Here is a 26,842-nt window from a genome sequence, read left to right as displayed (position 1 = left end):
ATATCTTGTGTTCCTTGTTCTTGTGATCTACATACATTTTATTTGGAAATTGCTTGATGAAAGATAACATAATAAAGAAGTAAAAGAAGCCAACATAATTCACAAGTAATTATCAAGAATGTGAAAATTTCACTACTGAAGTCCTATTGTAGCAACTATAATTATTTCTTCCAACTGTTAATTAAATTAGCAGTTTATTGCTACGACAACAATGAAATAAACACACTGCAATATTCACAAAATTATTGCAGAAAATGTTGATTTGGGGTAGCATCGGATGTGCTCTAGCCACGAAATTTGGTGGAGAGGTTAGGGCACATGAGATCTCCAATACCCAAAAAGGGTTTGGACAGATTCTAAACAGTTCAGAAGATATTAAAATAATTAATATTTTTAATGGAGTCCTTAAGTCTAAAGTTAGGGAAAATAAAATATTAATGGGAATTAATATGAAACTATGTTAGAATGGTCCAAAAGACATGGATCGAGCCAGATCTAATCTTAGCCATTGATTAGGGACTTAATCTCTATCGTTGATATGTCAACAGGAAAAGTATAAAAGGAGGCTTGAGGGTCACTTCGAGAACACACCAAAGTGATCAATCATTTTATTCTCTAGAGCGGGGTTTGCTAAGAGAGATAGAATTAGTGATCGGGAGTTGCCGCTGAGGGGCATTGAGTACAGAGAGACAGAGAGGCAGAGATAGTGTCGGGAGAACAGTGCAGCCAGCCAGGGCCACACAAAGGCAGTCGGGAGCTGCGCAGAGCCTCAGAGAGGCCAGCATTGCCGACGCGGAGGGCCAGAGAGCTGACGCAAGGCCTCTTAAGGCTGACGCAGACCCATCCGAGGTGACGCAGGGCCAGCGCTGGGCAGAGAGGGGCTGACGCAGTCCATAGAGAGGCTGACGTTGGGGTTTCAGCCAGGAGATTTGTCAGAAACTGAGAGGTATTACTGCCAAGGAAATTCTCTGTTGTGTTAGAAATAATACTGAGAGGGGGGGGTGAATCAGTATTATCAAATCAAAAAAACTTTTTCATTTCCATACTTAGATACATATACGCTACTTCATTCAAGGGAACCCGCGTGTATACGCAGATGTGTCTAAAGCAACTAGCGTATATCCAAAATACTTATGATTCAGTTAATCCACTAAATGTTGATCTTTAGTTAGTGCATTAACCATATGAACAGTAAGCAGGTGCAGTAAAAACAGAACAGATCATCACACACAAGAAGCACACATGAACACCATGATATAAGGTGGAAACCCAATGTGGGTGAAAACCACCTGCTGCCATTCGTTTCTATCTTCCTTTATTAAGAAATTTCTTTTACAATGTACCGATGCAATCCTTTACCAGCACGCAGGCTACTACCTGCAGAAGGCTACAACCTTCTCTCGTTCTCCAGACTCTCCTGGAAGGGAGCTCCAACCCCCTTTGCTCTTGTACTAGCTAAGATACTAGTACGTAGGCACCGGCCTACAATCTTCTCTCCTCTGGGTACCACATTTCATAAATTTTCAGACTGGATACTCCTGAAGCACAACACATAATCTGAAGGCCACGTTTCATCAAATTTTCATACTAGACCCATAAATATCATTGAAGCACAAAACAGTCAATACTAGCATCATCAATTTCTGAATCACTGAAACCCTGTCAATAACACAGTCACCAAAACACAGTGCAAATAACAGAACTCTGCCATAACCATCAAATCCATCTGCAACTTCAAATATTATCCTTCATAATGTATACGCTACTATAATGAATCAAACCCGCGTACATACGCGCTTTTGCCAAAGACAACCCGCGTACAGATCTAAAAATAATTTCTCATAACTTGCAGCTGTACCAGACATCAGTCATACTCATAACACTTATAGAACAATACATGCGTCAGTATGTAGATCTAGAATAAGTATCATAAAGATAGTTCATTTCAAACCATTTGATCCCGATCTCTCCTTAGATCTTGTTCTCCATCAACCGGTGAGATCCCTCCTTAGCTCAGATCAAGCAATGCATCATCAACCCATAACCTGCATCCTGGATCTCATACTTCTTCAGATATTCAAGACTTTTCGGATACCATTGCCTAATGATCTTCTTCTCCTTTTATAGTCTTAGGCCTTGCTCAATACCACGGTCCAAAACCATAATAAATCAATACCAAGAGCCCAATACTTGGGATCAACACACTTGTCGAGATACCATGGTCCAAAACCATAGGTTCAAATACCGAGGACTAACTACCACGGACCAAAAGTAAGCTTTCCGACATGTACGCGCTTTTCCGTTCATGAAACTGCGTGTATACCCTACTTGGTATATAGCGAACCTGCGTATACGCGACTTGGTATATAGTGAACCTGCTTATATACCCTACTTGGTATATAGTGAACCTGCGTATACGCGACTTGGTATATAGTGAACCTGCGTGTATACCCTACTTGGTATATAGTGAACCTGCGTATATACTCTTCTTTCTTCATTCTTTGTAGTCTGATCATCAATTCTTTGCTACTGACCTGCTGCACTCTAATCTGTCATCTGTGTGATTTGCCATCAAGGACAACACTTGTCTCATAATGCCAACAATCTCCCCCTTTGGACTTGATGGCAAAGCTAACTTGTCACACTTAGAACTATCATCTGATTCCTTTGAGTTGTCCTCCATTAGTCACATCTGATATCTCTTCTGAAGATTCATCCAATTATAAATAAGTGAGATGTTCTTCTATGAGTGGGTTGCCATCAAGTACAACACATGCACCATAATGCCAACAATCTCCCCCTTTGGACTTGATGGCAACAACACCAAATCACTCTCCCCCTTTGACATCAAGGGCAAAGGGTGGACCAAGATATTCTCTTCCTTTTCTGAACATTCTGCTGTCCATACTCCCCCTGAGTATCTGTTGAAATCTCTGAATGAGCTCCCCCTTTGTATATGCCAAGGTGTACCAATCTGTCCATGCTCCCCCTGAGTACATGCCGAGTCTCTGTACTGCTGAAGTGTGCTGTTCATGCTCTTCCTGACTGAAGGCAAGATCTGCAAAAAGGTGTTCTTCAAGAAGAACCATGACTTATACATCTTAAAAGACCTTCCTATCATCAAAAGACTCAATACATACATCCATCACCCAACCACGTGGGGATATACTAGAATTGACTCATCCACCCAACCAAGTGGGGATACATCAAAAGTTTACACATGATAAAGCAAGAACATTACATCTTCATCCCAGGCATAGTGGGGAAACCAATATAGGCCGTTACATGACCTTGACACCATGAAAGAGATATCACAAAAGAGATACATAACATAGAGACGAAATATCTAGAACAAGACTTATGCAAATGACCAATAACTACTATCAGCAGCTTCTGACAATCATTGTATATATCATGTTCTCCTTCTGTTCTCCTTTCTGCAGCTGATCCACCTGAACCAACAACAACTGTGAACTAGAACCAAAAGCTTCTAAGATAATGCCAACAATGCATCATTGGAAGATTATCTGCTCCCCCTGAACCTGTGCCAGATGGTCTCTGTCAAACCCATATCAGAATCTTCTCATTCTGAGTTTGGCCCACTGATTTTTATTCAAACCAACATATACACGACTGTATCCACAGAAACTTGCGTATATACGCGGATATTCCTAGTGAAACTTGCGTACAACTAATTCCAGATCACCAACCTATAAATGTCCTGTAAGTCATCAACCTATAACAAGGTATGTCTGTATCAATTCATCCCTTTGAATAGAATTCAAAGTCATTCACATGAGTGCCTGCATCATTACTGTATGATCTTTATGCATATGACGACAGCAATATATGAGTGACTCATCATCAAGTGAGGAAGATGTGTATTCAAGCTTTGTACTTCTCCTTAACCTTATGAAGATCACGATGTAAACACCATATATGCATCATCAAAGAATCAACCATAAATCTGATCTAAATATCTACTATGTAACCCCAAGCATCATATGAGATTTTATCATAGGCAACTCACAACCACAACATAGCAAGATATATCATTTAGCCACATCATCACCAAGGCTATTAACCATAATGCCAACAATGAATTATTAAAGACATATGCTCCCCCTCAACCTGTGCCATCTGTTAGATCTGATCATGCATATATCAGCAATAAGTATCAAGACATCATCATCATCAAGTTAGGATCAAAACACTTCTAGACATCTTACAAGTATCAAAACATTTCCACACATCCTCAGCAAACTGTAATAATTAACCAATAGAGCAAATAACAGACTGAATCATATCAGATCCTTTTTCTGACCCTGTCCCCACTGTTTTTCCTCAGACTGACATATACGCGACTTTGCAGTGTCTAACTCGCGTATATACGCGACTTCCCTTTATGGAACTTGCGTATGAGATCCAGGATACTGAGGTTTTATACTCTCAGCTCCCTCTGAGTCTGATATGTCTGTGTTGTGTTGTATCTGAGTACATTGTGTTGTGCCACATATTTCTGACTGTACTTCCTTCTTCTTCCATATCTTCAAGTGTGATGATGTTTTCTCCTTTTGGTGTGATGTTCGTCTTTTGTTCCTGCATTCCTTTGCTATATGTCCAAGCTTGTTACATGCATAACATCTTACATGTTTCATTTGTCTCCTGTAGCAATCAACAGCTTTGTGACCAAACATATTGCAAGCAAAGCAATATCCATTAAAGTACCTTGAATGTGATGATCTTTCTGCATGATGGTCTTGAACCCTTCTTCTTTCACATCTAGCTGCAACATGTCCAAGATTATGACATACATAGCATTCAACAATATTCATAGGAGTAAAAGATTTTCTTTGAGGAGTCTCTTTCCTTGATTGTTGATGGGGTTGACCTTTCATCTCCTTGTTGATCATTTTAGATTTCTCTTTAGAGTTCCTTGCCTCACCTTGTGAACTAGATTCACCTTCAACAGATTCATGAAAACCAAGACCAGTCTTGATAGCAGGAGACCTTTGACTACTAAGAATATCATCCAATGCTTTAGTACTATCTTGAAATCTCAACAGTTTATCCTTTTCTTCTATTTTACCTTTCAAGATATCTACCTCAACTTGAAGTTGTTCTTCCTTTTCTAGACATTGCTTCTTCATGTCTTCTTCCGCTTTCCTTCCTTCTTCCAACTGATGCCTCAGTTTGAGAATCTCCTTTTCTTGTTCTTCATTCACATCCTGCTGCATTTGACGAATTCTGAAGGCACATTCCAGTTGAGATTTTAAGCTGATATCTTCGTTTACCTGTTTTTCAATAGCTTGGAGTAGATCTTTATTCTGCTTCTTTGACTCTTCAAGATCTTCCTTTAGTGAGCGGATCGTGGCTTCAAGACTTTCATAGTAACTGGATCTATCTCTGAGTTTCTTGATGGTTGTGCTTCTTTCATTGACTTCATCTCTTAATGATGTCACTTCACCCTGCAACTTTTGACATTGATTTTCCTTGTCCTTGAGTAACTTTCTTACCTTGTTTCCTTCCTCTGATTGAGCTTTTAGTTTGGTAACTTCTTCTTTGAAAGCACATTCCCTTTTGTTCAATAGATCTTGTTGATCTTTAATTTTGTCTGTAAGCCTTCTAAATACTGCCTCTATTTGATACTTTTCTTGCTCACCCATAAAAGCAAATTCAGTTGCTTCACTATCACTTTCATCTTTTCCAAATGGATAGATAGCTGGAACATCAGAGGATAGCAAATTCATACCTGATAGTTCATCTTCATTCTGAAATGATTCTGAATCTGATTATGAATCTGAAGAGCTTCTTATACCTAATCCCCAATCGATTCTCCCACTGTCATAGTTCTTCTGAGATGTCTTCTTCTTCTTAGGTGCTTTCTTCTTAAGCTTCTTTCCCATAGTTCCACGGATCTCCTTCAAGCGATCAAGCTTCTACCAAAGGACCTGCTCTGATACCAATTGTTGGAAATAATACTGAGAGGGGGGGGTGAATCAGTATTATCAGATCAATAAAACTTTTTCATTTCCATACTTAGATACATATACGCTACTTCATTCAAGGGAACCCGCGTGTATACGCAGATGTGTCTAAAGCAACTAGCGTATATCCAAAATACTTATGATTCAATTAATCCATTAAATGTTGATCTTTAGTTAGTGCATTAACCATATGAACAGTAAGCAGGTGCAGTAAAAACAGAACAGATCATCACACACAAGAAACACACATGAACACCATGATATAAGGTGGAAACCCAATGTGGATGAAAACCACCTGCTGCAATTCGTTTCTATCTTCCTTTATTAAGAAACTTCTTTTACAATGTACTAGTGCAGTCCTTTACCAGCACGCAGGCTACTACCTGCAGAAGGCTACAACCTTCTCTCGTTCTCCAGACTCTCCTGGAAGGGAACTCCAACCCCCTTTGCTCTTGTACTAGCTAAGATACTAGTACGTAGGCACCGGCCTACAATCTTCTCTCCTCTGGGTACCACGTTTCATAAATTTTCAGACTGGATACTCCTGAAGCACAACACATAATCTGAAGGCCACGTTTCATCAAATTTTCATACTAGACTCATAAATATCATTGAAGCACAAAACAGTCAATACTAGCATCATCAATTTCTGAATCACTGAAACATTGAAACCCTGTCAATAACACACTCACCAGAACACAGAGCAAATAACATAACTCTGCCATAACCATCAAATCCATCTGCAACTTCAAATATTATCCTTCATAATGTATACGCTACTATAATGAATCAAACCCGCGTACATACGCGCTTTTGCCAAAGACAACCCGCGTATAGATCTAAAAAAAAATTCTCATAACTTGCAGCTGTACCAGACATCAGTCATACTCATAACACTTATAGAACAATACATGTGTCAGTATGTAGATCTAGAATAAGCATCATAAAGATAGTTCATTTCAAACCATTTGATCCCGATCTCTCCTTAGATCTTGTTCTCCATCAACCGGTGAGATCCCTCCTCAGCTCAGATCAAGCAATGCATCATCAACCCATAACCTGCATCCTGGATCTCATACTTCTTCAGATATTCAAGACTTTTCGAATACCATTGCCTAATGATCTTCTTCTCCTTTTATAGTCTTAGGCCTTGCTCAATACCATGGTCCAAAACCATAATAAATCAATACCAAGAGCCCAATACTTGGGATCAACACACTTGTCGAGATACCATGGTCCAAAACCATAGGTTCAAATACCGAGGACTAACTACCACGGACCAAAAGTAAGCTTTCTAACATGTACGCGCTTTTCCGTTCATGAAACTGCGTGTATACCCTACTTGGTATATAGCGAACCTGCGTATACGCGACTTGGTATATAGTGAACCTGCTTATATACCCTACTTGGTATGTAGTGAACCTACGTATACGCGACTTGGTATATATTGAACCTTCATGTATTCCCTACTTGGTATATAGTGAACCTGCGTATATACTCTTCTTTCTTCATTCTTTGTAGTCTGATCATCAATTCTTTGCTACTGACCTGCTGCACTCTAATCTGTCATCTGTGTGATTTGCCATCAAGGACAACACTTGTCTCATAATGCCAACAATCTCCCCCTTTGGACTTGATGGCAAAGCTAACTTGTCACACTTAGAACTATCATCTGATTCCTTTGAGTTGTCCTCCATTAGTCACATCTGATATCTCTTCTGAAGATTCATCCAATTATAAATAAGTGAGATGTTCTTCTATGAGTGGGTTGCCATCAAGTACAACACATGCACCATAATGCCAACATGTTGGGTAGGCCAGTTTCGGCACCCAGATTATACTCTGATATTACTTACTAAGAAAACCCTCAGATAGCTGCATCGATTTTCCCATATTGGGTTTTTTCAGGGACATTGGTCCAAAAATAATGGTGTCATATGGTGTGATTATTTCTGTTTCCTTTAGTTGTTGATTGTAATATGTTGAGCATGCACTAGTGTTTGTTTTCAGTATTTACTTTGTAAATAACTTGTTAAGTAAAATAACAAGTAGGAAGGAATAAATCAAATAAAGTGCATGGAGGGTTTCTAACTAAGTAAACTTAGAAACTTCAACATGGTATCAGAGCGTGATTGCAAATCACATGAGGACTAAGGATATCAGCCAAGCAGAGCAATAGCAGCAGAAAACAGTTGTCCCGAGGTGACAAAAGTTGTTTCTGACAGAGCAACAACAAGGGAAAGGTGACGCAGTGCCTACGCCATCAAGGGTGAGCCGAGAAGAGGCAGCGCAGAGGCTAAGGAAGCTCACGCAGAGCCACGCACTAGCTGGGAAGGCTGACGCAGTTGGCTAAGGAGGCCAGGTTGCTGGTGCCGAGATTGTGTAGAGCCTGGGAGCTCTCACCTTCAAGTTGCTAGGGTTTAGAAGGCTGTGGGAAAATTGCAGAGTGGAGCTGGTGAGGTACTGTAGTCAGAACAGTACCTGACAGAGCAAGGCCAAGAGGAGTTTCTACCGAAGGTTTCTAGCCGAGGAACCTAGATCAGTGGTGCGGTTGCACAAGACGATCAGAGTAGGGGGCATCTCGACAGCGGCAGAAGGATTTCCAGGAGGGAAATCAGGACTCAGAGGGAGTCCAGAAGAGAAGTTCCAGAAGGGAAGTAAAGACTCAGAGGAGTCGAACAGAGAACTTCCAAGAGGGAAGTAGAGGAGCATCATGGCACTACACGGAGTAAGAGACCAGGATAGACTGGACGGAGCGTCAAACTTCGCAGTCTGGAAGACTAAAATCTTATCCGTACTTGACAGAAATCGTGTCAAGAACTTCGCCTTGAAGGTAATAGCTATACCAGTTGACCCCAATGATAATGACAAGTACGAGCAGGCAATGGCAAGGACCAAGAGCATCGTCCTTAACGGGGTCAAGGATCATGTAGTACCACACATAGCCGAGAAGGAAACGGCATTTGAGATGTGGGAGGCTCTCAAGAAATTGTACCAACATACTTTTGTGCAAAGAAGAATGCTACTTGAGAATATCAAATGAGGCCATATCAGATGAAGAAGGGAGAACCGATTGACACCTTCCTCAGAGGACTGAATGAGATCCGAGATCAGTTGACTGCTATAGAAGCAACACTGGATCAAGAGTTGATGGTGAGGACAGCGCTGAATGTTGTCTCAGAAGACTGGGAGGTATTTGTCCAGAGTATACTAGGCAGAGGGACCCTCCCACCTTGGGACGAGATATGGGCAGCTCTTCGCCAGGAAGAGATCAGACGGCAGTTGAAGACGGGTAGCAGCAACAAGGGGATCAAAGTCAAGTAGGAGGAGGAAGATGTTGCCCTAGCATCTGAGGGAAAGTAGATAAAATGGAAGAAGAAAGATCTCTCCAAGATCAAGTGCTTCCACTATGGGGAGTTGGGTCATTATGCGACCTAGTGTCCAAGGAAGAAGAGTAAGGGAGAGTCTTCCGAGACTAAGGCAGCGCCAACACGGGCAGAGAAGGAAGTTTTGACAGACGATGACTGTGCCATGAGTGCACACACGCCACTTGATCGGAAGTGGGGAGACATCGAGTTGTAGTCAGGTGGACTACAGGCGATGAGGGGCAGGATCTTCGAGGTACCCAACCTCTTGGATTAGACCTTGCTATGGGAGCCCCAAAGAGGAGTAGCAGGACTGGCTGAGTCGAGTAGAGACAGATGCGGATGGAGCGGCAGAGAGAGCTATAGTGCAGGAGTCCCACGACAACATGAGGCTAATAGGCTACAGCAGTGCGAGAGGCACAGGAGTGTTGCACAAGCGCAGGATGGCACAGAGAGGTGTGCAATGGTGCGAGATGTAGGGAGTTATTGCAGCAACGTAGAGGTCAGAGAGGGAGCACTTTTCAGTGGCAAAGGGAGCTTTAGCATCAGGAGGGTCTCTAGCCCAACAGGGAGGTCAGAGTTGGGAGATCAGTTACTTACTTCTCAATAACTGAGTTGTAGTGCAACAGTGGGCAGCACGATGCAACTTGATGAGAGGAGGTGCAGTGCGGATGCATTGCTGGGAGAAAGGACCAGCAGCAGCACGGATGCAGTGGGAGATGTTGTATAGATGCAGCAGTGGCAGTGGCAGAACCATGGGCAGCAATACAGGATACAGCAGTGCAGAGGATGGTTGGTAGCAAGCCTAGCATCGGCACAGGGATTGATGCCGAATGATTAGAGTAATACTCAATGAAGAGTATTGCTAGAGCACAGCCCTTGCTAAGAGGGAGTGTTGATTTGGGGTGGCACCGGATGTTTTCTAGCCACAAAATTTGGTGGAGAGGTTGGGGTACATGAGATCTCCAATACCCCAAAAGGGTTTGGACAGATTCTAAACAATTCAGGAGATATTAAAATAATTAATATTTTTAATGGAGTCCCTAAGTCTAAACTTAGGGAAAATAAAATATTAATGGGAATTAATATGAAACTATGTTAGAATGGTCCAAAAGACATGGATCAAGCCAAATCTAATCTTAGCCGTTGATTAAGGACTTAATCTCGTCGTTGATATGTCAACAGGAAAAGTATAAGAGGAGGCTTGAGGGTCACTTGAAGAACACACCAGAGTGATCAGTCATTCTATTCTCTAGAGCGGGGTTTGCTAAGAGAGATAGAATTAGTGATCGGGAATTGCAGCTGAGGGGCATTGAGTACAGAGAGACAGAGAGGCAGAGATAGTGTCGGGAGAACAGCGCAGCAGCCGAGGAGAGTGACACAGAGCCAGCCAGGGCTCACGCAGGGCTACGCAGAGGTAGCCAGGAGCTGCACAGAGCCTCAGAGAGGCCAACATTACTGACGCAGAGGGCCAAAGGGCTGACGCAGGGCCTCGTAACATTGACGCAAGGCCTCCTAAGGTTGACGCAAGGCCTCCTAAGGTTAACGCAGGGCCAGCGCTGGGCAAAGAGGGGTTGACGTGGTCCAGATGGGGTTTTTGGGGCAGAATGGTGTTGAGTAGCTACCAAAAGGATTATCCGAGGTTTCAGCCAGGAGATTTGTCAGAAACTAAGAGGTATTACTGCCAAGGAAATTCTCTATTGGGTAGGCCAGTTTCAGCACCCAGATTGTACTCTGATATTGCTTAATAATAATAAGAAAACCCTCAAATAGCTGCACCAGTTTTCCCACATTAGGTTTTTCCAGGGACAATGGTCCAAAAATAATGGTATCATATGGTGTGACTGTTTCTATTTCCTTTATTTACTGATTTGTAATATGTTGAGCATGCACTAGTGTTTATTTTTAGTATTTACATTGTAAATAACTTGTTAAGTAAAATAACAAGTAGGAAGGAATAAATCAGATAAAATGCATGGAGGGTTTCTAACTAAGTAAACTTAGAAACTTCAACAGAAAATAATAGCATTGGAAACTAAGAAATATGCACACACACAAAATCGACATGGTTATTTTTGGACAAAAATCCCCAGAAAAACCCAGCTTGGGAAAACCGATGTAGCAGCTAAGGGTGTTTATTCTCAAGCAACAGTGAGATTTTTTAGTGCAATCTATCGATGCCCAGTTGGCTATCCAATCAACAAGTATATGACAAAAGTAATTAGAGAGAAAATTATCTCACTCCACAAGCAATCCCGGCACTGTCTCCTCCAGAAATTTGGTCGTCCAAACCCTTGCGGAGGTCCTTTGCGTAGTCCTTGCACTGCCTCTCACACGTGTGGCTTTGTTCAGCCTCTAATCAAGCCGTCTTGCCTCCCTCTGCTACTGGAAGTGACTGTTTGGACCTTTGGAAGACTTTCTCGGCCTCTAGACAGTGAATCGACTCCCTCTCTAGCAAATTGAACTACTATGGTGAAGCTTCTGTGCAACCCATACGCAGCTTCAGCATGGAATACTTTTGTCACTTGTTGTTCCCTCTCAGGATCTGGAAATCTTCCTCCGAACTCACTGTCCCTGCCCCTCTCTTTCTTTGCTTCCTTTCTCTAGATCGAACTCTTCCGGCAATTATTGTTGCTCTCTGGAAAATCGAATTGCCCAAGGAAAATTGATCTCAAGTGTGTCAAGTGTGTGTCCCCCATCTACCCATTGACTTCTTATAATCTTCTGTTGGGACTCCAACCACCAAGATTAAAACTTAATCAAGGGCTAAGATTATTTCTTAATCGATTTGTGTGAGTTTCTAGATGATTCACACCTTTCTCAATTAATTCTGATTAATTAACCCATTTTCCTAAATTTAGACTTAGGAGATATTTAAAAATAGGCTAATAATCTAATTGAGACACTTCTAGGTGGAATTTCTAGAAACGATTTCTGGGTTATGGAGACCTCCTACGTTTTAGCCTCCCGACAAAGTTTCGAAACTAGAACACCTTCGATGCTACAAAAACTAACACTCCCTCTTAGTGAGGAAGGTGTTCTATTTTTGCACCACTACTACAACACCCTGTCTGTGTATCACCCTCTGTACGTTGTTGATGTCTAGCCACTGTCACTGCCTACCACTGCCCACCAACCACTCCGCAACTCTAATGTTGCATTTGTGCTACTGCTGACACTGATATACTGCTGCCAACTCTGCATCTGCACTGCAACTCCCTCTCATCTGTTGTTGCTGCTACTGCAACAACTGCAACTGAGAAGCATCCAAAATACTGAATCAATTGTATCTTAGTGCCACATCTATCTCTTGAGCCTCTGACTAATACTAGCCTCTGCATTGTCCACTAAGGAATTTGCGCTACTGTTGGTCTCGCACTGAACCACCTGCTCTACTGTCAACACTGCTTTGTGCTCCTCAACACCTAACTACAACTATTCTGCAATTGTCACTCTAGAATATGACTGCATCATCAGACACTAATCCATCCTACTACTGAATATTGTGGGCCTCTATAGAAACGTAATGATCCATGAGGAGGACACCTCAAGGATCCTGCCCAAACCTCTGCAACTCTAAGACTATAACTCCATATCGCCCCACCTCTCTCCTGGAGGTATAGATGCAAACATGGAAAAATCTTCCTCCATCCTAGAGGACAACTTGTCTATCTCTACGGACGTTGTTGCCTAGTCTTGCTTCTCTTGCTTGTCCTTCTTCCTGAGAGGACACTAAGTACTATAGTGGCCAAACTCGCCACACTTGAAGCACTTGACCTTAGATAGGTCCTTCTTCTTCTTCTCCCCCTGACCCTTTGATGCTAGGGCTACATTCTCCTCTTCCTTCTCACCCTTCGTGCCCTTGTTGTTGCTCCCGCTGATGGTGCTCTCTAATAGAGCTCGCCTCAACTCCTCCTTTTGTAGGTCTAACCACATCCTGTCCCATCTATGCAATGTGTCACGGCCCAAGATACTTTGGACAAAGACCTGCCACTCCTCTGAGACACTATTTAGCGCCAACCATACAAGCTTTGTCGGTTGAGGTGCCTCCCCAATGGCTACAAGTTGATTACGGATCTCCTGAATCCTGGTGAGGAAGGGATCTATGCCTTCATCCTTTTGCATCCTTACGCTCCTCAATGTTTCTTACAAAAACATCTTCCACTGCTCAAAATTATTCTGATATCGCTAGTCGAGAGCATCGCACATCTCCTTGGCAGTATTCTTGCCAGATATATGTGAGACTATATCGTCCCAGACTCCATCCAAGATCAACCACTTCGCCTTCGCCATCTCTTTCCTGAACTCCTTCCACTGAGCTGGATCTTGAGGTTCTGCCACAACGTTTTCTACATAGATCTTTAGACCAAATTCATCTAGCAGGAAGGACATCCTAGCCTTCCAAATGACAAAGTTGGAGGCTCCCTCTAACCTATCCTGATCTTTAAGCCCACCTGTGGCCATCTCTAAATCTGATCTAGAAACTCCCTCTATCCCCCTGCTTGGTTTTGAACCTGTTATTCGCACTCCCTTCTGGAGTGAGAAAAAATGCTTGCAGAAACCGCCGATTACAACTAGCAAAAACAGATTTCTAGGCTAGAAACCCTCTGAGAGAAATTTCCCTCAGTGTGTGCTCTTCCTCTTCCACCCAGCGCTAATGTTGCTGCTGCAAATCCCTCCTGCGCCCAAACAAGGAATCTACTCAACGAAAAATTTCTAAGCTGCTACCCCCTCTGCCTGCTGGAACCACTCACATAGGCAAGCCGAATTTTTCTACAACCGTGCACTAAAAAACTCGAACTACCCAACAATTTGCACTACCATGCTAGGCACTGCGCAACCCGCAAAAAAATCGTCATGTTGCTCCCTCTGAACAGCGAATTTTTCTACTTCCGCTTCTGAGCTTCCTTGTCTGATCAAAATCGCTCTGATACCATGTGAAAAATTCACTACTGAAATCCTATTGCAGCAATTGGAATTATTTCTTCTAATTGTTAAGTAAATTAGTATTTTATTGCTACAGCAACAACAAAATAAACACATTGTAATCTTCACAAAATATTGCGGAAAATAATAGCACTAAAAACTAAGAAATATGCACACACACGAAAATTTGACAGTTATTTTTGGACAAAATTCCTTGGAAAAACCCAACTTGGGAAAATTGGTGCAGCAACTGAGGGTATTTATTATTAAGCAGCAATGAGAATTTTTGAGTAAAATCTATGGATGCCTAGTTGGGTATCCAATCAGCACATATCTGACACAAGTAATTAGAGAGAAAATTCTTTCACTCCATAAGCAATCCCAACACTGGCTCCTTTAGAAAATCTGGTTGTCCAAACCCTTGCGCAGGCCCTTTGCGCTGCCTCTCGCACATGTGGCTCTATTCAGCCTCTGATCAAGTCGTCATGCCTACCTCTATTGCTGGAAGTGACTCACTGGACCTCTAGAAGTCTTTTCCGGCCTCTGGAAGCTGAATTGACTTCCTCTCTAGAAAATTGAACTGCTCTACTAAAACTTTTGCGCGGCCTTTGCGTAGCTTCTGCATGGAATACGTTTGTCACTTGCTGTTGCCTCTCCGAATCTGGAAATCTTCCTCCGGACTCACTGTCCCTGCCCCTCTCTGTCTTTGCTTCCCTTCTCTAGCTTGAACTCTTCTGGCAATTGTTGCTGCTCTCTGGAAAATCGAACTGCCCAAGGAAAATCGATCTCAAGTATGTCAAGTGTGTGTCCTCCATCTACCCATCAACTTCTTCTTATAATCTTCTGTTGGGACTCCAACGACCAAGATTAAAACTTAATCAAGGGCTAAAGATTATTTCCTAGTCGATTTGTGTGAGTTTCTAAATGATTCACACATTTATCAATTAATTCTGATTAATTAACCCTTTTTCCTAAGTTTAGACTTGGGAAATATTTAAAAATTGGCTAATAATCTAATTGAGACACTTCTAGGTGGAATTTCCAGAAATGATTTATGGGTTATGGATAACTCTTGTGTTTTAGCCTCTCTGCAAAGTTTCAAGACAAGAACATCTCTGATGCTACAAAAACTAAATCAAACCCTAATTCCTACATGCATTGATTTCTCAACATGGTATCAGAGCTAAGGTGAAAGAAGGACTAGTTGAAGATCACTTTGTTGGCTATCAATTGAAGGAAGGAAAAGCAACCTTGGAAGAAAAGATCACTCTCAAAGGCAAGTTATTTGAAGATGGGACTAAATCTCATGAGAATTGTTGGAAGCTTGGTTGGAAGGATCATCTACAATCTATCAAGGAGAGTCAAGAGTGAAGGATTCTTGGTTGCACTTACAGTTACACTTGATGATGACAATGCATGGATTATTGATAGAGGAGCCTCAAGACACATGACAGGATAAAATGGACAACTTCATACTCTATCAAAAGGATCATCATCACATGCAGTGGAGCTTCGAGACAACAACAACTATGAAGTCAAGGGCCTTGGATCTACATCATTGAAGCTAGAAAGTGGAGCAAAGCTACACCTCAACATCCTCTATGTCCCAGGTTTGAAAAAGAATTTACTTTCAATTTCTTGTTTAGAAGATAAAGGAGATAGAGTTGTTTTTATAGATGGTAAAGTTTTGTTTTGGGGAAAAAATTATAGTTTTGAACACTGTTGATAATATCGGCGATATTCGAAAATATCGCGATATTTTCGGCAAAACGATATATCGCCGAGAAAATATCGCGATATTTTCTGTTTTGATAATATCGCGATATTTTCAAAATATCGGCAAATATCGGAAAATATCGGCAAAATATCGCGATATTTTGAAAATATCGGCAAAATATCGGCTATATTTGAAAATTTGAAAAAATTATTTTTTATGCTTGCCGATATTTGCCGATATTTTGCCGATATTTTCGCCGATATTGCCGATAAGATATTTTCTGGACCCTCGCCGATATTTTGCAGATACCAATATTTTCAACACTGGTTTTGAAAAGGAAAGGGTTATTGGGATTCGTGAAGGAAGATTCCATAGAGTTATAACTCCATCTCCTCAAGCCTTTGTTCATATGGAATCCCATCGAACTTTGACATAAAAGATATGGACAGATTCACTACAGGGTAATACCCTCTCTAAGTCAAATGGTGAAGGGAATCCCCAACATCAAGGAGGACCATGAAGGAGTATGCAAGGGATGTGCCTTGGGAAAGAATACTAAGAAACCCTTTACAAGCAGTGATACAAGATCTAAGGAGATATTAGATCATATTCATTATGATATATGGGCCCATGTCTAATAAATCTCTTGGAGGCCACCAATATTATGTGACCTTCATTGATGATCACTCTAGAAAGACATGGCTCTATCTTCTCAAGACAAAGGATGAAGTATTTGAGAAGTTCAAGGAGTTTAGATCCAAAGTTGAGACCCTAACCGAAAGAAAGATAAAAACTCTGAGATCCAACAATGGAGGTGAATACACTTCAAAAGAACTTATAGCATATTGCAAAGAAGCAGGCATTAAGAGGGCCAAGGTCTTCAATCTGAAATAATCCTCATGGTATATGAGCAGTAACAAGGCCTATATAAGAGAATGATCCGATGGCTCTCCTATCGATAGAAGCATACTGTTTATTATTCTGACATGGGTATATGCATCCACATGTATTGAAGAAATATCACAATATATATATATATATATATCTGTCTACTAGTATCAGAGATAGAATGAAAGAAATATTGCAATCAAACTAATATTGTATATAATGGCACAAATTATGTATACCACAGATTCCTCAGAGATTAGCAAATGCTCAGCAATGTTCTATCAAAAATGTTTACGAGACAAGGAACTTACATTGTAAACTCTCTTGAAGGAACTTTTCTTGTATTTCACCCTTACTATCTCTGTAAGTTTGACATAAAGAATCAGTATGTTCTGCAAAAGAGAACAGATTAGAAATTAAGTACATGGATGCTAATATACAACCAAACATAGAATAAAAAACTAAAACAGAAGACTCTGAGATGGAATATTTTTTGCACAAAACTTGGAGCACCTTACAAATAACTTTAAAAGATTAAAATTACTTGGAATAAATATTACAATTCATAGTTTATGAGAAAAAATTTACTTGTGAAACCATATTCAACATTACATATCAGGACTGTATCTGGTGATGCTCAAAAGATGGTTAGCACCCTTGCAAAGAACCCATTATCAGAAAAACAAAAGAAATTGTTCAAATTAGGCCATCGGACAAAGAACATAAGATCAAGAATTGACTTTACTTTTAGTGGTGTCTTTATTGAGAGCCATCTCCTTTTACTCCCTTATACATTTGGTTGTTACAGGCATAGTTTTTATTGTTGTTGGCTCAGTGCATGCACTTGTTTCTCAAATTCTTACAATCAGAATTGCAAATATCTCCAATTTCTCCTGATTTTTCCACATTTTTCATATTTCCAGCATTTGGTTACCTGTTATCTTTGTTGCCAATGGCCACTGATCCAGTCCATCTGTTGATCTCACTTCAATAGGTTGAAATGTTGGACCCATATTCACATATATCCTTGTTCCCTTGGTTCTTTACAATATAGTAATATGCACTATGTTTTAGATGTGTTGAAATTAGAATTATCACATTTCCTCTTTTAATTTGTTTCATCAATGATTTTTGCATCTTACAAAATAAATTCTTGCACTTTATCCTTCATGAATGTTTTTTACATGTTTTTGATTATGTTACCCCTCATACCGTAAGAGAAGTAAGCATGTGATTTTCATCATAATGACAAAGATTTCAGCACGAGTAACTCTGCTGGTGGCATGATGTCCAATTCACACTTGACGTGAGCACTTCACATTGGTATGTCAGAGATCTTGCTACATGATGGTCTTCCTTTCACAGTGGATATGCCTGTCCTTGATGATTTCATGATGGATACTAGCATGGCTCAGTTGGTTTTGGTACGGAGATGATATTGTGCTGATGATGAGAGCTCCTCAATGCTCCAATTTTCTATAATGATATTATGATGCTTGATGTATTGGATGCTGTCATATCTTGTATTGTTCCTCATTTATGGTGATATTGCTTCATGTATTCGTCATGGCCATGGTGAACATTGGGGTAATCCGATAATCAATCATAACACTCTAAATTTTTTTCCCTTGCTATATTATACCATGGTGGAACATAATTTTCCTTTAGATGAGTGTTGTCACGTTCAATTTAGGCCTTACTACTAGAGACCTAGGTAGGTGAAGCATGTCCATTCTCTCCAGCCATCTTTCACACCTTATCATCTGCCCATCACTTCATGCACATTCATCGTATTCCTGCTCATGCTTGACTTATCATATAGCAAGGTCCAAAGCAAAGGAATTCCATGTATGTAAAGTCTGTTTACAGTCAAAAGAGCTAAAATCTTGAAGTTGAAGCAGCAGAAATAAAATAGGCAGATAATAAAACTTGAATTGTGCCCCTTTGCAAAAGAGCCCATTTTTGCAAGTCCCATGCTTAATAATGCATATCTAAAAAGCAATTGTTACCCACCAAAAAGTTGGTAACCCCGTAGTAGAAAAAAATTCTTCCTTGGATAGCCAGAAGCCCTACATTGCTTAGTACATCAGGATATGCCATATTCCTCTACAATTTTCCATGATCAAACACCTCTCGCCATTTGGCATTCCTCTTGAAGGAAGGTGGGTCACCATTCGTAAAGTACTTTAACTATCTTGCAATCTTATGCTTTTACTTAATGTTTTTGGCATTCTAACATGGATTAAGGGGTGATCTGGATAACTAACCAATCTTGACTGTAAACCTGTTCTCTCACTTTACAAGGAAGGTTAGTTTTCGACCCTAGTCTCGTGGGAACACTATGATCTGTTGATTTTTGTAGTATTGGTTGTGTTCTAGCTATGAAATTTGGTGGAGAGGCTAGAATACATGTATTCTCCAAAACCTAGAAATCGTTTCTGGAAATTCCACCTAGAGACAGCTTAATTAAAATAATTAATCTTTTTTTAATGGTGCCTAAGTCTAAACCATAGTTTTAAAATTCGGCCAATTCGAAACGGAAACGGCCGAGTTGATCCGTTTCATTGCCCAGAAATATGACTCGGTGGAGGAAACGGTTCGGGAGGCCGAGTCAGCCATGACTCGGCCGAGTCATTGAATGACTCGGCCGAATCATGGCTGACTCGGCCAACTCGGCCGTTTCCACATCTACTCGGCCGAGTCATTAAATCCGGCCAATCACCCAAAAAAAAAGGGATTTTTCTAATTTTTTTTTAACTTTTTAACATTTAGCTGATTGTTGGGGACTCCAAGGTGTTTTCTAAATTGGTTAAGTGCTATTTGGGGTCCATTCCCCTCTCCTAGTATTGATATGTTATTCAAATTTCATGGTAATGTTAAATTCTTAAAGTAAAAGTGACATTCTCTTAATCTTCATTTTCATCCTTTTACTTAAATTTTTAACATTACCATGAAATGACTCAGGATGTTTGAGAGTGGTTCCGGCCTCATTGGATTTCATATGGAGAAAGTAGAATTTTAGATTTCATTCAAAATCCAGCAGACTTATCAGTTTTTCAGGATTTCAGGATTGGACGATTGCAATGTTTCCATTGAATTTTGTCATGTATTAGGGTATGGAACTCGTATTTAATCAAGAGCACCAATCCCTCTATGTACCTTGATGTTAGTGACATTGGTTGTCGAACTCCTCCGGGATTCACTCCCAAACCAGGGGCTTCTGAAATTGTCACTCCCGACTCTAAACTTAAGAAAACAGATTAATTAAAGGGTATTAATTAAGTCATGGTGAAATCTTCTAGAAGAAGACATGGATCTAGTTCTAGTTAATCTTAGCCATCGATTATGTTTTAATTTTGGTTGTTGAAGCCTCAACAAGAGATTATAAGAAGAACTTCGATGGGGGTTGAAGAACAGACTTGGAGCCACCAGGAATTCGATATTGTTGGGAAACCGAACTCTAGAGTAGCAGTGGTGAGTTGTCAGAGGTGATTCAGTGGTTTCGAAGCAATGAGAGAGGGGCAGGGATAGAAAGGCCGAAAGGATGTTTTTCTGTTAGGATATTCCGACACATAGGAAATAGTTAAGTATAACTTGGTCTAGTGTAGAGTTAGGTAAGGTGTGTTCCTTTACTATGTACTTTTGTAACTTACAATCCAACGGTCACGATATGTTCTAGCCATGAAGTGATCCGACAGTTCATTCTCTCCTCGGTATTACCGACACTTGATCCGTGGCTTAACACCCAATTGGTCCATGATCTCTATTTATAGAGCATGGAGGGTCATCTGTAGGGTGACCATTCATGAGAGAAGCTTGTGTTAGTTTTCTTTCTTTTATTAATAAATTGCCTGAAGTGGTCGCCCTGGCTCAGGCCATGGATTGTTTCCCTCTTTGATGGTTTTAACCACGTCAAGAATACTGGTGTATTGATCTGTGATCTGTTTGTGAGCAGTGTCCTTCGGTGTTCTATCTGAGGAACTTACCCTGTAAATTCCTACATGGTATAAGAGCTATTTGAGGGCCGCATCCGTTGGTGATCCAAATCGGAAGTCAATACAACTGCATCTGAATGTCGTTTCCTATATCTATTGTTTCTGACAGCTTTCAGGCCGAGAGGACTGCTCTATCGTGTTAGGAACATATGTTCCAGTGAGGAACCCCTTTCGTTTCACGCGAAAAGGTTTTCGATAGCCCTAGCTACATCATTTTAAAGATCTGGAGGTATATAGTCTTTATTTGTAGTTTTAGCTATTTATCTCTCTGTTTATTTTGGTTTATTTATCTCTCTGTTTTTTATTACCGGACCTATACCTTTCATTTCTGTGTATGCTCTTTGCACCGCGACTCTATGCGATCTAGACAAATCAGAAACAGAAAGAAAGGATTTTTCTCATGTGTATGCTCTTTTCTGCCCGGCCTTAATGTGATCCCAAAAAATCAAAAACATTGAGGAAAATATTTAGTTTCTGGCGAAAGCTAACTTCAAGCCATAAGGTTTGGTTTTTTTGCACGTCAGTGTTGGGTTGTGTAGTTTTTTGTTTTGTACGCAAAAAGAGCTTTTTAAAGTAAGCACATACCCCAAAGCTTCAATGAATAATAAAAATAAAAACACCTTCCTCTTTTCCAAAAACTACTAACCTTTTAAACTAGCTCACTTGGTCCAAAGTTACTTTATGAGAATAGAGGTCTTGGGTTCAAGTCTTTCTTTTTGTTGAGTTACTTTTTCAAAAACCACATATAACTTATGTTTTAAAGTTACTTTATGTAAAAGTATTCTCACCCATTATAAAAAGTGAGTCACTTATAATTCTAAATTCTCTTTATCTTTTATTTAAATTACAATTTAGTGTGTAGCTCATAAAGTACCATTGTAAAAGTGACTTTCACTTATTTAAGATGATGATGATGATAGTGGTTAATGTCCACTGAGACCAAATTGGTCTATCAAACCTATAATTTTCTTAGTTTTTAATTGTCTGGCTCCTCATCTTTCTTGGCGAGATTGATGTTGTAGCTTTCTTTTTTTCTCTACGGTCTTCCAACTTCCTTTATCTTGCATCTCCTTCATCTCTTCTGGTTCTTGGAACATTGGTGTCTTAGCTTCGCAATCTATTGTGTTCGTCCTCCTGAAGATAGTCGAAGAAGAAGTTTGGTCTAGGAGATCTGCTTTGCTGTTAAATGAAGATTTATTTTGTGCGGTATTCGAATCCTCATAACTGTTGATGCTTGAGGGGTTGTCAAGTTCACTTTTTTGTTGTTGGGCGGGGCTTTCTCCCTGCTTGTATTGAGAGTTGTTTCTTTCTTGCTCGATTTCTTGTGATTCAGAGTTTTCTCTAGAGTATTCTTCTTTGATGACAGTGTAGCTATGTTGCAAGAAACGTGGTACAGAGGTCTGTTTCCGTACAGAAACTAGTACAAAACGCAGAAACGTGTTTGGTACGGCCGTGAAACACGTTTCTAGCCGTACTGCCATGTTTCCCAAAATAGAAACGTGGCCAGTACAGTCGGGAACGCATTTCACAGCCATACGACCCACTTTTCCTCATTAACTTGTGTTTTTTTTAACTTTTTTTTTTTAATTTGTTTTTTAATTTATTTTACAGTATGTTAGTGACTTCTAGTTGCTTCTAGATGCGTGTCTAAAGTTATAAAAGTGAATTTTTGCCCTAGTGTTGATATGCAGTTCATCAGGAAGTTTGAAGCATATGAAGTTCATGGTAATGTTAAATTCTTGAAGTAAAAGTGATATTCTCTTTTATTTTTAGTGATATTATCCTTTATTATATTCTCTTTTATTTTTAGTGATATTCTCCTTTATTTTTCATTTTCATCATTTTACTTAAATTTTTAACATTACCATGAAATGACTCAGGATGTTTGAGAGTGGTTTCGCCCTCACTGGATTTCATATGGAGAAAGTAGAATTTTAGATCTCACTCAAATCCAGCAGACTTATCTGTTTTTCAGGATTTCAGGATTGGGGGGATTGCAATGTTTCCATTGGAATTTATCATGTATTAGGGTATGGAACTTGTATTTAATCAAGAGAACCAAGCCCTCTATGCAGGGGAAACTCCCAATAATCAAGATCATGTAGGGTACTAGGGTATGAAACTTGTATTTAATCAAGAGCACTAAGGTTGTTCGACTATGTAGGAGGAGACTCCCAATACAACAGTGGTCCTTCTAAAGAATGGGATGTGGATGCAGAAAATCCTGATTTGGATCTCTCTCTTGCAACCTTATAGTCTTTATTGTACTTGCAGCCTCATATATTAATATAAATAAAGGCTGATTTTGAGATTTGGATATATAATAAAGGTTGCTTTTGGATATTCCGATATTTTTATTTTCATTATGTGATCATTCATGAGTAAATGTGATGTAAATTAAATCTTAATGTTTAAGTTGAATAAATTATAATGTATCATTTATGCTTTATGATTGCATATATATATATATATATATATATATTCGTGTTTCCCCGTTTCCAAAATTTTGGGAGGTTGCGTTTCGTATCGCTTCCCGTTTCGGAAACTCGTACCCGTTTCCCCGTTTTGTGCAACCTAGCAGTGTAGTGTTCTTTTTGTGCTCCTTCCCACCATGTAGATCTGTGGTGGTTTTTTCTAGCAGAATTTTTCTGGGAGATTTTTGGGCAACTTTTGGCTAGATGGTCTGTCTCAAAGCAGGATTGACATCTGAAGAGCAGGATCGACCTCTGAAGAGGACACTTTCATAATCGAGTTTCTGGTTCCACACATAGTCTTTACTTGTTAGGTTTATTTCAGTTGGGAATCCGGCACTGAAGTCCATTTCCACACAGAGGCATGCATAGGTGGTTATAAAATTGAGTCACATAAAATCCTTTTTTAAAGTGAGCTAATTAGATTAAGTTTGGAAGAGGGGGGGAGTGGGGAGGGATTTTTTTTAAATATAACATTATCATTCATTTATGCACATTCACACATTTCGTCGACATCTTCAACAACTTTTCATCAAAAAGCCATAACTTCTTCATCCGAAAGCCATTTTCAGAGCCGTTTTTTTTTAATCAGCCTAATTTTTCAAGATCTTTCCATTAGAACACTTAGTTTCAGCACATACAGCTTCAATTTCTGTTAAAATGGAAAGTCCATGCCAAGTTATTATTGACCCCAACTACTTCCAATGGTGGTCCTACATTGTAGATTTACTTAGAAGTAAAGGTCTTTACAGAATAGCCTCAGGTTAAGAAACTAAACCTAAAGATGAAGATAAGGTAGCCAAATGGGAAAATAGGCAAGATCAAGCACGTGGGTTGATAGGGATGTCTATTACTCCAGACATTAGATTCCATATCGCAAAACTTGATAACCCTAATGAAGCAATGAAACAGCGCACTAAAGTTTTTGGAATTAAAAATGAAATAAGAGCCCATCAACTCGAAAATGAGTTGCTTGCGTTGGATCCCAATAATTTTTCTTCCATTGAAGATTTTTTGTCCAAGTTCAAGACCCTTAGACTTCTCCTGGAAGGTGTTAAGGTTAAGAAAGAAGATGGTAATCATATCTATTCCATTCTTACCAAGTTGGGACCAGCCTACTCTGTGTTTGTTTCTACCTTCCATTCTACTAGAGAAGCCTTTATTTCTCAAGAACAAGACTACAAGTCCTCCTCTTTTGATGTCTTTTGTGATTCTTTAATAAGAGAACAAGAAAAAATCTTACATCTTGGTCTTCTTAATCTTGGAAACTCTTCTAAGAAAGCTTTAACCGCCCAGCAGCAACCAAATTCAAAGAATCCTAAGAAGCAGTATCCTAAAAAGAATGGTCCTAAACCAAACAAAGGTCCTAAGAAATTTCATTCTCAAAATGAAAAATCATTTCAACAAAATGATAAGGCAAATAAAAATAAAGGGAAGAAGACCGATAGACATTGCAACTTTTGTAATCGAGATGGCCACTTAGAATCCAAATGCTTTAAGAAGATGGAAGCCTTAGAAGCAGCAATGAAGAAGCATAACATCCATTTTGAGCCCTCTTCAACTTCAACTTCATCTTCAGGAATAGCACTTTCAGTATGTGGTTGTCAAGCATCTCGGTCTGGTTATGCACTAAATGTATCTTCTTCTTCTTATTCTCATGAGTGGCTCATTGATTTTGGATATTTTTATCACATGGCCAAAAACAAAGCCATCTTTTCTTTAAATGATTGTAACACCAAAAATATATATGTTGGTGATGATAGATCTCTTATTGTTGTAGGGACTGTAACTATTCATCTAGACAATGGTCAATTTAATGATGTATTGTGTGTTCCAACCTTATCCTGCAACTTTCTATCTGTATATCAGATAACTCATTCAGGTGAAGGTAAAATCGTTGAATTTTCAACTCACGATGTTGTAATTAAGCACCTAAGAGATCCTAGATAGATTTTAAATATTGGCATTGCTGATGATTCTAAAAGGTTGTATAAGTTTAACAACTTTGGGTCATCAACACTTCCCTCGTTATTTGTTGCTCATAATGATGAAGTGAGCAAACTTTGGCATGAGCGATTTGGTCACTTAAACTATCGCTCCCTTCAAAATCTATGTAAAGAAAATATGGTGACAGGTCTTCCTATGGTATCTTGCAGAGATGGTGTTTGTTCCAGATGTGTACTCGGAAAACATCATCGAGATAGTTTTGAAAAACGTGCCTCTTGGCACACCTCAGCCCCTTTACAACTTGTGCATAGTGTTTTATGTGGTCCACTTCCAGTTGTTTCATTCTCTGGCTACAAGTATTTCTTAACTTTCATTGATGATTTCTCCAAACACGCATGGGTATACTTCTTAAAACTCAAGAGTGAAATCTTTAACATGTTGTTGGCCTTTAAGGCCTTTGTTGAGAAATAATTTGGACATCAAATTCTTAAGCTAAGATCAGATAATGGCGGAGAATATGTTAACAACAAATTCATCAACTTTTGCACTGAGCATGGAATTCAAATGCAACATATTGTTCCATATACTCCACAACAAAATGGTGTAGCTGAAAGGAAGAATCGCACCTTAAAGGAAATGGCTAATTGTATGCTTCAATCTAAAGGACATAGTCTTAAATTTTGGGCAGAAGCAATTAAACGTGCAAATTACATAGAAAATCACACTCCTACTAAGGTTTTAAATAATATCACTCCAGAAGAAGCATGGAGCTCAATTAAACCAGATGTAAGTCACTTTCGTGTTTTTGGAAGTGAAGCATGGGCCCATATTCCAGATGATAAATATAAAGCTTTAGAACCTAAGAGTGAAAATGTATTTTGTTGGATATTTTGAAGATGTTAAAGGATATAAACTTATTCCACTTAAGTCCAAAAATGTTATCATTAGAAGAGATGTAAAGTTTGCTGAAAATATATCGGCCTACGAGCCTAGTTTGGCGGATGTGCCACCTCTCTCTATCACTTCTACTTTTGAAAACATTTCTTCTTCATATGATGACAGTGAGGATGACAATCCTCCCCCACCTTCTCAGGATCCTCCTTCAGCTCCTCAACTTCCTAAATAGGTCTGTGCTACTCGAGATGCAGGAGGTGCTCTTGCAGGTGATCCTACAGATCAGCGACGTACACATTCTCAGTTCGATAGAGCCTCTTCTTTACTAGCTCAAGCTTCACCGAATCATGATCTTGACACCTTTGCAAAAGCTTCAGGCCATCCAAATTGGGACACAGCTATGAATGAAGAATATCGTTCTTTATTGGCAAAGAATACAATGGATCTTGTTCCTCTTCCAAAGGGACAAAAACTTGTTAGATGCAAATGGGTTTATAGAACCAAGTTTGGACCAGATGGAAAAGTTGATAAACATAAATCTCGTCTTATTGCTAAGGGTTTTTCACAAGTTGAAGGCATTGAATATATGGAAATCTTCTCCCCTGTTGCCAAAATGAACTCTATCCGCCTTGTTCTTTCCCTTGCTGCCTCT

General features: G+C 39.7%; 1 protein-coding gene across 4 annotated transcripts in view; it reads right to left on the bottom strand.

Annotated features, from left to right (window-relative positions):
• LOC149154003 (uncharacterized) overlaps nucleotides 1-26,842 on the bottom strand; it is a 289,071-nt gene that overhangs the window by 32,614 nt on the left and 229,615 nt on the right. For 3 of the 4 annotated variants that reach the window (XM_089439454.1, XM_089439455.1, XM_089439457.1), the window contains one exon: nucleotides 17,195-17,275. The exons of the other annotated variant lie outside the window; for it this stretch is intronic. In XM_089439454.1, coding sequence (XP_089295580.1) covers nucleotides 17,195-17,275 — 81 coding nt within the window. The remainder of the gene's footprint in view (nucleotides 1-17,194; nucleotides 17,276-26,842) is intronic. 4 annotated transcript variants of the gene reach the window in all.

The sequence above is a fragment of the Pinus tabuliformis genome, chromosome 9 (genome assembly GCF_031772625.1).
Source record: "Pinus tabuliformis cultivar Carrire ecotype Pingquan chromosome 9, CPIR1, whole genome shotgun sequence".
In the NCBI taxonomy this organism is placed as follows: Eukaryota; Viridiplantae; Streptophyta; class Pinopsida; order Pinales; family Pinaceae; genus Pinus; species Pinus tabuliformis.
This window is presented reverse-complemented; position numbering and strand designations above follow the sequence as displayed.